The sequence below is a fragment of the Electrona antarctica genome (assembly GCF_951216825.1).
Source record: "Electrona antarctica genome assembly, chromosome: 8".
Lineage (NCBI taxonomy): Eukaryota > Metazoa > Chordata > Actinopteri > Myctophiformes > Myctophidae > Electrona > Electrona antarctica.
The window spans coordinates 14,729,520-14,743,865 of NC_136789.1; the positions used below are offsets into that span (position 1 = coordinate 14,729,520).

The 14,346-nt window shown below is 39.0% G+C and overlaps 3 protein-coding genes across 3 annotated transcripts in view; 1 reads left to right on the forward strand and 2 right to left on the reverse strand.

Annotated features, from left to right (window-relative positions):
• Positions 1 to 4,721: 4,721 nt before the first annotated feature.
• Positions 4,722 to 5,873, reverse strand: bsx (brain-specific homeobox; the record flags this gene model as incomplete). Its single annotated transcript, XM_079507270.1, has 3 exons — positions 4,722 to 4,958; positions 5,086 to 5,276; positions 5,618 to 5,873. 3 exons carry the CDS (start codon positions 5,871 to 5,873, stop codon positions 4,722 to 4,724), a joined length of 684 nt encoding a protein of 227 aa, XP_079363396.1.
• Positions 5,874 to 8,921: 3,048 nt separating this feature from the next.
• Positions 8,922 to 13,871, reverse strand: lim2.1 (lens intrinsic membrane protein 2.1; the record flags this gene model as incomplete). Its single annotated transcript, XM_079508856.1, has 4 exons — positions 8,922 to 8,983; positions 10,706 to 10,840; positions 12,872 to 13,021; positions 13,697 to 13,871. 4 exons carry the CDS (start codon positions 13,869 to 13,871, stop codon positions 8,922 to 8,924), a joined length of 522 nt encoding a protein of 173 aa, XP_079364982.1.
• Positions 9,332 to 14,346, forward strand: part of ntm (neurotrimin) — a 555,361-nt gene continuing 550,346 nt past the window's right edge. The window contains exon 1 of the mRNA XM_079508855.1: positions 9,332 to 9,467. The gene's annotated coding sequence lies outside the window, so the exon portion shown is untranslated. The remainder of the gene's footprint in view (positions 9,468 to 14,346) is intronic.

Genomic DNA, 14,346 nt, shown 5'->3' on the forward strand with positions numbered 1-14,346 from the left:
TTTATGGCAATGGTCACAAGACATGTATATTGGTCAGTCACACTCATTTCAAGAAGAACATATCCTTTTTAGCTTTACATACCCAACTAATATATTACTAATCAATGCATGCTGGTTATAGTTTGCCCTTGTATATGTGCTACTGATGAAGACAGACTAGTATCACTGATGACATATACTCTCAATCAAACAAATGCGTCTTAATAGTCTACCCAAAAATGTGGAACATTCTTGGAATCTGAACAGCGCTATTGTAATTAATATGCAAACATCCCCTGAAAGTTAACAGTGCAAACTTGTATTTATCTGCAGTACTGTAGTTCTGTAATAAATTATTGTCTCCACCAGTGCGACGGCATGGGGAGAGAGTATGTTTTGCACTCCGCCCTTGTGTGTGTGAGTCCGTCCGTGTGTGTGCGACTGTGCGTGTGTCCATCCGTCCGCCTGTTACCAGCTAATCTCCGGCACCGTTAACCCGGTCGATGCCAAATTTTGCACACACACTCCCTGGATGCCAACGATGAACCTCTGCATTTTCCAGAATGGCCTGTTCTAGCGCCACCAGGAGGCCAACTTTTGAAAAACAAATTTTTTTATATTACTCCTCCAGATTCTGTCCAAAAATTCCGCAAATCGTTACACACTATCTCTATAGTCATGTGTTCAATATGGATCTGTCCGATATTTCATATTCTATCCTAATTGGCTAACATTGGCTTTCAAAGTTTGCAGGATTGGCCAGTTTTTAACAAAAAGCCTCAAATCATGAACGCAGTGTGCAATTTACGTGAAATCTTTCACAGACTTTCCTACTAGGTTGAGGAATATACCCTTTTCACATTGGCCTGTTATAGCGCCACCAGCAGGTGGATTTTTGCAAAACACATTTTTGGAACAAAATGCCTCAGGCGAAGAAATGGCACCCTTTTCACATTGGCCTATTATAGCGCCACCAGGAGGCCACAACCTGATCTGCCCTGGTGGAGACCTGTGCCCCGAGGGGCACTTTATCAGTTTGCAATAATTAGCTAATTGTGTTTTTAGTAACATCCTTTTCTCCTTTCTGCACCTGGTTATGCAATTAATCCACACGTGGATTAATTTCTGTACCTCACAGATAGTACAAATGCACTTGATGAAGATGACACTTTGAAACTCACCTGATTGAGTCCTGGGACTGGATGCACTTTACTTTAGCCATGTTCTAAAGTGGTTGCCCCCCCCCCCCCCCCCACTAATAGAACCCTCAGATCATTATCAAAGCACTATTTACCTCTGTATAATATTGTAATTAGATTATAGTCTCTATTTAACCCATCATGGGCTCTTTGAAGCCCTGTGTTTTGGTGATAAGTCCTCAGATGCGTAGAGAGAAATAAATGATGGAGCCTTATTTGATTTAATGAGAAACGCTGTCTATCTCTTTGCATCTTTTTTCTTCTTTTTTTTTTGCTGTAGCCTACCTCCTGGGTTTTTTTGCCATTGAAATCTAGTTAATTGAAGGAGTCTTTCACTGCTGTACATAAAGGGGCCTAAATTAGCATCCCTTTCTGCCCATTGGAAAGCTAAGGCAGATGCATACACTTTGATGTGAGAAGCAGGCTTTCAGCGCAGGCGGCAGACTGCCTGAAAATGAGCTGATGGCCCTGCTATTAGGCCCAAATGCAGATGCGTCCATGTGTTGCAAAATGCTTAATCTTTTAATTGATCACCTTCTGCATGGCCTATTCTCTGTAGAGAATACCCCCCCCCCCCCCACACACACACACACACACACACACACATTCACACTGTGATACTCTAATCAGGATTATGTCTTGAAATTACATGAATTGCTGCTATTCAAAATGGGCAGGAGAACACACCTTATGCTCTTTGGAGAAGGAAAGGGTTTGCAGATTAATGTCCAAAAATGCACAGATATAGGGCCAGGGTTAGGTGTGTGTGTGTGTGTGTGTGTGTGTGTGTGTGTGTGTGTGTGTGTGTGTGTGTGTGTGTGTGTGTGTGTGTGTGTGTGTGTGTGTGTGTGTGTGTGTGTGTGTGTGTGTGTGTGTGTGTGTGTGTGTGTGTGTGTGTGTGTGTGTGGTGCGCGAGTACATGTATGTGTGTCCCCATGTGCTTGATGTGTGTGTGTGTGTCTATCTTTTCTTGCGTGTTGTATTATTTACCTTGGGGATTAGTCATCACTAAAATAGGTTGTTCATTGAATCAATCTGCACCGTAAGAAATGGGCTGCTGCTCCCTGTTATGATCAGCATTAATATGGTGAAAGAAATTAATAGAGGGAACAATTTTCTTCTTCCTTGTAGATACAATGTAATACAATGTTGGAGATATTCCGTTGTGGAAATTAAAATCATGGCTATCCTTTTGAGAGCGAAGGTTAATTATTTCCTCATACTTTGTGGGTCATGGTAACTTACTGTAGCCATACTATGCCATAAATAATGGGCAACCCGAAGGAGTATGATTGTTATGAATCCTCAATTCATGGAATTTACATGAAACTGCAATTACGGCTACGTTAAAAGAATAGCTATAATAAATTGTCAATATTGTCATAACTTGATAATAGAAACTAAAATAAATAGTTCTGAAAAAGTTATATTTGTGATTAACACTCCAAATACCAACACATTCTCAGAACTGAAACCCTCATTTATCTTGTTTAGAATGTTGCTTTCAAACATACTAAAATATAACTTTGGGCACTATAGGGATATTTCACCTTCAAAAAAACTTTTGTTTATTTTATACTAAGATTATGTGAACACCCCAGACAGTTTTTAAGTTGCTCGATTCAGTATTTATATCCATTTTAGCTGCCCTTTGCAGTATTTCCTGTGTGTATTTCCAATTTATTTGTGGTTTTTCCCCAATTAAGTTGATAGATGGCACAGGATGCAATCAACTGTTTCTTCACATTCATCTAACCTGAAATTAGACACATGGTTACTGAATTTCCAATGACGGCACTGGTTTGTTATATGGCAAAATATTGTGCTTTGAGGCAATACAACATTAATGATATGACTATATGTGACTTAAAGAAATGGGAAAAGCCACATTTGATCTTTTAAATCAAATCAGAAGAGATTATTACTGCAAATATTGTGTTATAATAATAATTATGTATGTATTATTATTATTATTATTACCATTATTATTATACAATCTAGCAAAAAACTTATAGACCTTCAGCATTGGGTTAAAGGTTTATTTTCTGCTGAACAAAATAAAATGAAGATTATAATTCCCCATTTAGTCACTGACACTGTTATCAGACAATGGACCTGCACTTCTCCACTTTTCAACCTATGTTCATATTTGGTCCTCACTAATGTTCATGGTGAAATAGCACAAATTGTTCTTCTCATTCAGCGTCTCATAGGAGGGATGTGGGCAGTTCACCATGTGACATCGTCGTTAGGCTGCGGCAGATTGTTTTTAAACAACATTTAAAAATATATTTAGATTTTTATTATCGTGAGAATGATGGCTTCCATTTTCGCATTGCAACTTTTCAGGAAAGCCTGCAGTTTCTGCTTGGATTCCCCATCGATGATGTGTGACTAAGAAATTATTTCCCCGGATGTAATTTTTATTCATTTTTTTTTATTCTTCATCAAATGTCTCCGTAATCTCTGCTCGTTATTGAAAGTTACCCCTCATCATTTTATATTTGATTGAATACTGAACAATATCCAAATATAGCCTATAGCTATACCTTAGCCTATATAAATGCCTTACGTTTTTAGATATTACAGTATTTATGATATTACAGAATGAATCGAATGTCTAGTTATTCACAGATTCTTCTTTGGTTTATTATGAACTAAGTATAAACCACTTAAACCCAGACTTGGCTCCGCGCAACAGGACGGCATGCTGCAGAGACTGTGCGTAACGCAGGTGGCCATATGGGCACCAAAGTGCCAGATGATGTGGTATACATAATCAGACATATGTCACATATATGATTAAATATTATTATTGATATTATTATATAGCCTATATATGGTTTTATGTGATCATTTATTTTAGGCGCTCATTGGCCAATTAATTCACCTGCGGTGGAGCTATCCGATGAAATCGAGAATAGAAAACAAGATATTTCTTTTTTTTTAATAATATATAGGTATGGTACAATTGAACAATTGGTTAAATTGAGTATAGTAGACAAACATGTACATGGAATTCGTGTGTGGTTAATTGTACAAAATGGATTCACTAAAGCTAACACACATCAGAATTAACCTATACTGTCCCATAAAGAAAGTATGAAATGGTTCTATAATTGTAAATAAATAACCTATCTACACTGAATATATAAATGCAAGGTTTTGACTGAAAAAGTGCAAAAATAATGGGGTATAATAATGATACATTTACCTTACAAACCAAATAGCTTTACAGTAGATATTTAAATTACTCGTTTTAACAGTATTTCTTACATGTTGTCAAAATAAACATTTGTTTTGCAACATTCAGCGATTATAATAGTGATAATGTTGGATATATTATTTTTCGTTAGCCAAGCACAACAAATTTACAACTATAAGTCAGAGAAAGGGAAAAATGCTTGAATAAATATTGACATGATAATACTTTTTTAATTTTTGTGTGTCAATATTTCGTCTCTGGGTAGATTCAAAAGGCCAACATTTAGACAGGGTAATTCCGTTTATAAAACAGCTCACTTTTTTTTTTTTTTTTACCTACTATAGTAAATGTTCTGGAGAGCAAATGTCATCTTCAATGTCGACATCGTCCTCGTTTTCCATGTATAAGTCAGGGTCCAGTCCGCTTTTCATCTGATCACTGTTTTTGTCATTAATTTCACTCTCACTCTCGCAGTTGTCTGACCTGTCCAGTTCACTTGGATTTTTCCGCACGTCCTGCGCTTTTCTCAGCTGTTTTTTATGCTTCATCCGTCTGTTTTGAAACCACGTTTTCACCTGCGCATTTAAAAGAAAATAGAATCATTTAATCCACTTGTCTATTTTGGAAAAAGTATTGAATCCACTTGATTTGCAATCATATGGCTTAGCCTCAGATTGATCGCATTTAGTCGGTTTTTGTTACCTGTGTTTCAGAAAGACTTAAGGCCGTTGCCAGCTCCACTCTCTCTGGTGTAGAAAGGTATCGCTGGATTTCAAATCTCTTCTCCAGGCCAGATAACTGGGAGTCAGAGAAGACCGTCCGTGCCTTCCTGCGCCTGCAGTGCTTGCCCGGTAACTCTGGGTGATGCTGAAATAATGCCGGCATTTGCATGCCTGTCACATGGAATATATCAGTTTACAATATTTTTCCCCCCTTCTTTTTAACTTGTCTCTATTGTAGCCTAATTCACGTTGAACGTAGGCTAATTTGAAATTTTGAACTTGATTGGCTTTACTTCTATATGGCTATTGGTTTACATAATTGGCTTATAGGCTATACATTACATATTTCAGAGACATTCAGTTGCGCATACTGGAAATTCCAGTCAAATAATTCGGTCAATGTTCTTTCGCACATTTTAGAGATTTGCTAATTGTTTATAGGCTAACGGACAACTTTTTATACAAAATGGTAATGATGTCAACATGCACATGCTGCAGTGCAGCCTACTTACCAGATGAGAAGAAATACTGATGATGGTGGTGGTCCGGTTTGTGCAGAGGATGGTGTGGATGAGGTGCCAGTATCGGAGCTGGCATCAGTGGATATCCATATTCCAGGATGGGCATTCTGGACGCGAGGGACGTGGTGAACGGCGTGTGGAAAACTTCTCGCAAAGGCTTGGGTTTGTGCAACAAGATATCCTCAATGAAGAACGACGTCGACCTCTGCGTTTGCACCTGTGGCGCCGGAGACGTGTAAAGACTCATTATGATAATGATTATTTTATTAAGTTGTGTTTTTTTAAACCAACTTCAAAGTAACGTGCATCTGTTTAGTTTGTATGTCTGTCTGTCTGTCTCTCTGTAAGTGCAGTCTCCCAAAGCAGCGACCGCGCTTAAACTGTCTGCAGCCCGTATAAACAGTGAGTGAGTGGGAGTATTGTGCAGCGTTCATCGGTATTAGAGAGTCGGTGGGAGACAGATTACTATTTATTCAAAGAGAATGGCAGATTGTGAAATTGATTTGTAATCAGCCAATGGCGCGCTGGTGGGGCGGGCGGTAGTGATTTTATATGGGTAAGGGTAATAAGAGAGGGGAGGGTCGCTCGCCGTGGTGCTGAAACCTTACTGCCATGCAGCCGCTCACAACTGTAGTTCACTCTAACTTGCTTTAGTTTAGTTTTTTCTCTTTATGCGCACATTGAGTGTATAACCATATGCTATTTGGGTTTAAGCCTATGGTGCGTGGAAGTTAGTTTTGCACAATACATTTTGTTTTATTTGTTTTTCTCAATATAAAACATGTTTCGTTGCCATTGCGTGGCGTTCCGCTCCGTTCCCATTGAAAACCATTGTAAAAAGACAGTTTTTATTTAGCCTTTTGTACAATGTTATAATTTTAGGCTGGTGCAGCTCAGAAAAACGTTTTGCTATTTGATCAGTTAATGGTGTTAACCTGTGAGTTTCTGTTAAAAAGTTAAACGTAAAGTTCTGTAGGCCTATTTCTAATATAACAATCATAAGTGTTTGTTCAGTAACAGGGTCCTGCCCGTCTATCCAGCTCCTTAGTAGAATATACATTTTCAGGTTTTAATTCAAGCATGAGACAGCCCTGCACATATCGGTTCCAGACTGTTCCAATTCCATTTGAACGAGTTCACATTCCCTAGAAATGTATCGGCTGCTACGTCTTCACCCGTTTTAGAAGTATCCAGCCTGTTTCACAGCTCCCACGAGAGGGCTGTGCTATGAGCCACTAATAATTCCACCTAAATTGGCTGTAATTGTTGGTATTAAAATCTGGGAGAGTACAAGTACTGCTCCTGTGTCATTATAGGCGACGGAATACGTAGGCTATAATTTGTTGATATCGTGTTGTCATCACATTTCCAATCATGGTGGTTAATGTGTGAAAGTGTCTTAATGTAGGCAGAATTCCTGCTGCAATGCTATTAGGCAATTAAGTGAGATGTTAGAGCGGAAGTTGCAATCCTTCTGCTGCTCGAGGACAGGATTTCCATTTGATCAGGCAGAACAAATTAATTACCGGAATCAATTACGCACGCCGCTGTTGCACCGCGTCCACCAAATACCTAATTCTGCCTGCGCATAGGCCATGTTGCATGAATCTGTCTCAAAATGTAAATTTGTCTGAGTTTTAATTAAATGCTCGGAAATACAACGACTTTTGTGAGAGGAATATAAAAGTATGTTTGAGTAGTGTTAAGCAGGCAAATGACCCTCACCCTATATATGACCACATGCACTAGCTCCAGATTTGACTTTGACTGGCTAATAATTACTGTGGCCGAAACATATCCCGTGTTATAGAATGCACGAACTGCAGCAGTCAGTTAATATACAAACCCCTAAAAGTGCCGTATATACAGCTTAGTTTCTTTGACAATTGGAGTTGGTCCAAAGCGGAGCGCGGTGACCATATGCGTCATTCTCTCTTTATAGAGCACACCACCAGGCAGGATAACAAGCTGCTTTAGAGGGAAATTAGAAAGCAAATGAACAAATGGTGATGAAATCGTCTTTACGTGGAGAGTCAATAGGATCCGCTCCTGAGGTGCAGTTAAGCGGCTTTTAGTAGCCATTTCATCAAGTACATTTTTGAGCTGGTGTGGCAGTGCGTCAGCCGTATAAGTGGCACATTTCGATAAGAGGCTTGCAGTTGCAACACTGCATTTGGTAATATGGCTTAGTTTTCAATAGCACCCATGCTAGTGAAGGCTATAGGCCTATATAGATCTAAGGATCACAATTGCTTGGAAAGTAGCCTATAGGCAGGTGGGTTTTGTGAAAGTTAGAATGTATAGTTTGACAGTAGGCCTAGCCTAAATGTATTGATATAATGACAAGAAGCTACAATCTTTATAGGTTATTGGGTTATAGGCTGGTTGGAACATTTAGATACATGGCCTATTCAATATGCCGCAGAAAATACTAAGAACTTCCGCTTTCACGAACTCTCCCATCATGCATTTAATCATACTATTATTGAATAATTAATATTGAATAGGACACATATGGTGCAGGTGCATTGCTCCTATCGTGCTATATTTCGTTCTTAACTTGAATTAAGTTGCATGGTCTCTCTAATTAGCCAAGCGATTGAAGCGATCTATTTTGTATCGTTAGGCCTTGACCCTTGATACGATTCTGAGTCAAATGTTTTTCAGTTTAAACGAAATTCCGTGTCCCGTTAACAATCGGAAATAATGTCAATACAAATGGTTGGCTATTCCAGGATTTGGTCAGACCATCGATTTATTTTTTTCCAGTAGGCCTATAAAGCAATTACCGGTATATACATATTACACATACATACAATCCCTTGGTATTATTCCATATAGGCAAAATTATACAACTTATTATTTGGTTTGGGCATGGGGAGAACATGTGTCAGTCTCACTGAGAGCGGTGTGATATAGCCTATAGGCCTATAGCTTACAAAAAGCGGTGTGATAGCTTTCATATTTTATGACCTGAATATTTTGAATAGTATAGTTTAGCTGCTTGTAGGTGACTGATAATAAAACTGGATGTAGTAGGCTAAATAAGTGTAGCCTGTAGGCTTATATGAGTGCTTACTTAAAAAGCAACGTTATGAACAAAACATGACACATGCATGCATATATAAGCATAACACACAAGGAAACAAAAGAGGCATATTTCCCCCCAATTTCCAATTGCATAATCTTTTTATTGTTATCAATTAAGGAGGTATTACTTTGGGTCCATGTTGGTGGACATGTTCAGCACACATGCAGTTCTGATGCAGGTCCAATAATCCATGCTTCAGGTCTTCTAATGAGAATTAGAGCTTCTGGGGCATTCATGCATCCGATAGGCACACATATAGAATATACCTAGAATAAAAAAGACAAGTTCTATATCTGGTCAATCCATTTCGCCAGTAGGTCCAGTATCAATTCGGTGGGGTTTGGAACGTTCAGCAGCACAGGTAGGTCTACCAATGATGGCTCATAGTGTCCAATTATAGTAGCTATTATTGGTAACACCTGTTTACCCTACCGATATGTTTGGTTGCCGTGTATTAAGGTATACTGTTATGTTATTGAAAGCAGGAAACTTGTGTTTGCCTATTTAAAATTGATTTAGTAATTCGAAATTAGCTCACATCATGGCTCACATACTGACATACACAATACACATGCGAGCATGTGCATCACTTCCTGGTTTCCAACAAGGAAGCTGGTTTCCAAGCGCCGCCTGTTTTTCGAGTTCAAGATGGTGGCCACCAAACTGAATTGAACACACACATCCTCTGATGTTTTGTATTATTTTGATATGTGTATGTTTTCTTCTGCGGACAACAGTACGTCACAAACAGTAAGTAGTCTACTATGCATACATAATATATTGCAGCTTGCAGTCCATATTCAGTCAAGTATTTACCATCACGTTTGTTGTTATGTTAGCCTAATTGTAGCCTGCACATCAGACAGACTTATATTTGACATTTCTAACTGAATATGATGACTGTTGAGTGAAATCTTCATGATGAAATATGAAATGAAATATTAAATATTCATGATGAGGCTTATAATATTTGTAGTGGACTGAAGTGAATGAAGTATATCTTCCACAACTGATTATGTATTCAGATGCAGTATAAAGAACACAACCAGAGACAGCTCCACAACTTCAAGGTAATCATCAAACACAAGTTGCTGGTGGCCAAGGGCTGTGCCTGGCATGTAGGCTACTGTAGATCTGGTCAGCTTTAAACTACAATAGTCAATCAAGAGAGAGAGAGAAGGAGATCCACACACCGTTTTAAAAGCTCCCAAATAATGTATTGACAACAGTCAATACAAAAGACAAACAATACTATTGTACTATGTAGCCTATTGTTTTAAAACAGTGTGCGGATCTCCTCTCTCCTTTCAGCTTTAAACTACTAACTACACCATCACATGGAAACCATTTAACAGGAAAAGATCATACAGCACATCTGAAATTCCCAATATGGATTGTCTTGAGCTTGTCTTCATGTAATATCTCAAACTGAACAGACATGTTACAATATGGCAGTGGTGGAAAGTAACTAAGTGTACTTAAATACTATATTTTGAGGTATTTGTACTTTACTTGAGTATAATTCCAATTTCAAATACTTTTACTTCTACCCCGCCATCTTGGATCCAAATATTGTACTTTTAACTCCACTACATTTATTTGAAATCTTTAGTTACTAGTAGAATTTGATTATTATTACAAAACATACATTAACCACTTCAGCTCTAGGTATATACATTTTGGCCATTTGAACTTGAAATGGGACATTCTGCACAATGAGTACTTTTACTTTTGGTACTTTAAGTACATTTTGAACTTTTAGTCTTTTACTCAAGTACATTTATGTATGGCAGTATTGATAGTTATACTTAAGTAAAAAATGTGAGTACCTTTTCCACCACTGCAATACGATATGCTGGGTATGTTGTTTGGTGTGTGTTGAAAACGACAGTGAATGAACACTGATCACCAGCATCACTTAACATAATTCATACTGTATAATATTGATACATTGAGTTGAGTAGGAGATGGCCTGTGTTCATGTTTACCTGAAAAGAAGGTGAGCACCACTGACACCCAGCCAATGATATAGGACCAGGAAAACCTCCAGTTTCCATAGCGCTTCCCATAGTAACTAATTGTCACACCCGTGTACACAGCCATTGCTAGAAACACTAAAAAGCCTGAGGAAGGACAATGACAAAAGGTTACTTACAGTAGCATTATATAATATAAGATGTTTGTTTATTGTAGTACAGTACAGACGGTCATTGATTAATTGGTTTCAGCGATATAGTTTTCATGTGCAGAAGGACCACCTCATTCAGCTGCTACCGTGTACTTACTAGTAACAGAAATATGTTAGTGTGGTTTGGTAGAATATTTTACTGGAAGTGTTAATGAGTTCAGTCACTATATTAAACATGGATGGGCCATTTACATGTTTTCAATTTGAAAAGTAGTCATACATCTGTTGAAAAGGTGCTGTTATTTAATTTCCCGCTCACCATTCAAACTTTTCAGGAAGCAATTTAATTGTCACTATATAGATTTCTAAGCTAGTTTATGTAAGACTGTGTCCCAAAGTCTAGAACTCATGTAAGCTTACTAGAACTTCTGACATTTTAAGAAAATCCCCAAATGCTAGGGTGCATAGAATCTGTTCCACTTATTTTTTAGCTTTCATATGGCGTAAACCCGGTGGCCTTAGAGGTTCTCAACTTCCCATAATGCACTGCGTCAGTTTATTAAGTGTACAATTAAAATAATTGTTTAATTAAATCTGTAGCTGCCCCATTTTGTTACTGGGCAAGAGCATCTCTATTCTGGGGCAAGTGTTCTTAGAAAACTAATTGCAGATTTGCCAACTGAGTTTGGAGAGCTTTTTGGTGGAGATATTTGGATTAGTATCGATTCCCGGGGGACTCTGGTCGACTACAGGCCTATTCATAGTCCAGTGTTCGGTGAAGAGGTGACACCGGAAACTACAACATGATGTCATGCCGCGGTGGTTACCGCGGCGCTCACACAACAATCCCCTCTCTGTTTTTACTAACCACCGTTTCGGTGGTCACCTCATCACCGAAAACTGGACAATGAATAGGCCATGAGTATATAGGGTTATGTGGTTAACATTATTATCAAGGGAATCCCTAAAGGTTTGGCACCCCCTTATCTCGCAAGTCTGATCGGACCCTACTAACCCTCCCGCGTGCTCAGATCAGCCAACGCAGTACATTCACTAAAAATGCCGGGACAATGCTCCACACATCCCAAACTCTTCTCCCTTCTGGCTCCAAAACTATGGAAGGCACTCACTCCCAATCTTCCGCCGTAGTCCCAAAACCCACCTCTTCAGACTCCATTTTAGCCTGTAGCACTTGCCATAACGCTTGCCCTAGCCTTGACAACCTTACAGGTGTATGAAAAGGCTCAACTTATGTAAAGTAGTTAGTAGCATGTAGACGTAGCACTATAGTGTATACGCATAGGTTCATTATATAGATATTCCACTGTTAGGTTCTTAGTTTACGTAGGATTCTTGAAGACTATTTTTATGAATTTGATGTATTACCATGTTGTGTTCTTTCTAGACTGTAAATCGCTGTGTATTAAGAGCATCTGCTAAATTGTAAATTGGGTTGTTTCTTATCTAGGCAAGGCAATGTCTTGGTTACAGGAAGTAGTATGGAAGTAAATGGTTAAAAGACTCAAGTGTCATATTAGTCTACTTTACATGCTCTATACACAGGACAATATTTATTATCCTAGAAACCACCTAGTCAGTAGTAGTTGATTATCAAATAACATCTTTGTTGAATTTCCAGCAGGAGAAATGCAGGGTGTCCAGTTTTTCCTATTAGTCTAATTATAAAGACAACCAGAAGCTGATGTCTGCTTCATACAAGAGGATAATGAAACCATAACCCTTCTTCTTTCATAGATTCAGTCCTTTTGTGAAGGTACTAGACATCCCTGCGTCATTGTGGAATCAAATAATCTTTTCATGATGTGTTTGGATGGCTGTGATTAGACTGTAGAAATATAATATATAATATATATTCCATTAACAAAATGCCAGTGTAAATGCACAAAAAAACAACCAAAGTTATTGTTATTATTAGTATTATTATTTTCATATTGACTGATAATGTAATATATAGAGAACACACCACAGCAACCACCACGTGAAAACAGAATGGACTGCAACTTACATGAGATGAAAAACAATATGCCTGCAGCAAAGGTTTTGTCAAATCTGTCGAAGGACGAGTAGTGTATGAAGGCCATGATGCCGATGATGATGCCAAGGAAACATGCCAGCAGGGAGAGGATCATAAGGGCGCGGGTAGCGTCGAGATGGGCTGGGGACAGGGTCAAAGGTCAGGTCAATATAAGTTGGTAGTTATTATCGTGATAATAAACGCGCACAATAATAACATTTTAATTTATCATGAAATTGTCCTCCGTCATACACTAGGACGAATTCGCTTTTGTTGATCTGCAAATTCAGTAGCACTTAAATCCTCTACTTGGCTATGTAACTGACCTGTAAAGAGTGATTTCGTACGCTCTTATTTCACTCTACACAATTGATTCACCATTATATTTTTGCTGAACATTCCCCCCGAATAGGGAGGCTGGAGGTTCAAGTGGTTAACATACAGTTTGAAGCATATTTTGATTAACGCGATAATATCGTTAATCACAATAAGTTTTGCCGCAATAATAACATTTTCATATCGTCCCATCCATAAATAGAAGTAACCACAGGGGGAATAATTGGTGTCCTCATGAGCCCGTTCAACTCCAGTGTAAGTAGACCATTTTGATAAAGAATGAAAAATGCAAGTATTGGTTTACAAGTTGCAATGGAAACCAAGCCTGCATCGTGCACGGTAAAATCCTTTGTCCTGTGAGTGTACAAATGGACTACTCAGGTCCATTTGGTTGCATTTGTACACTCGTAGTGACAAATGGATCAATTCCTCACGCAGGAGTTTACTGTGTGCAGGCGCATGGTGCATTCTAGACTTTACCAATGCTGTCATTGTGCGGGAAGCATTTCCCCGGCATGCAGTAACGCCACAGGCCCTGGTGCATGTAGTTGCTGGACTGTCGGTACTGCATCCAGTAATCGGTTGCTGTGGAAACGATCAGGAGGATGTTCCCCACGCCTGCACAGAACAGCCCTCCGCCCATAAAGCTGTACATCCTGCACCTGGAGGCATGTGCACGAAGAAGACACACACACACACACACACACAGGGTCAGTTAAAACCAGGGGTCAGTGGCAGCCCCCCTCACTCGTCACACACACTTCAGGGAGAGAGGGTCTAAGTGTCAGTAATTGCGTTGTAATGAACATATTATTGCCACTGGATTGATCTGTGGGGTCGCTCGGGTGCGCATGGCATACTTTGTTCTCTGTGAGATCACTCAAAGAGTGGCATTTCCATGGGCACTTTATAGAAGAAGAAGAAAAAACCCTGATAAAATGCTCAACCAGTGGCCGGAGAACAGCTTTGATACTTGATACATCTATTGCTCATGAGTCCACCTGGATGCAGCAACTTATGACCCCTCCCTGTTTCTAATGGAGATCCTTCTGGCTCAGTATTTCTAAAGGAGGATACAGATGGTAAAACAGAATATTCATTGAAGAGCTCAGTATTGCTGGGAGATCACA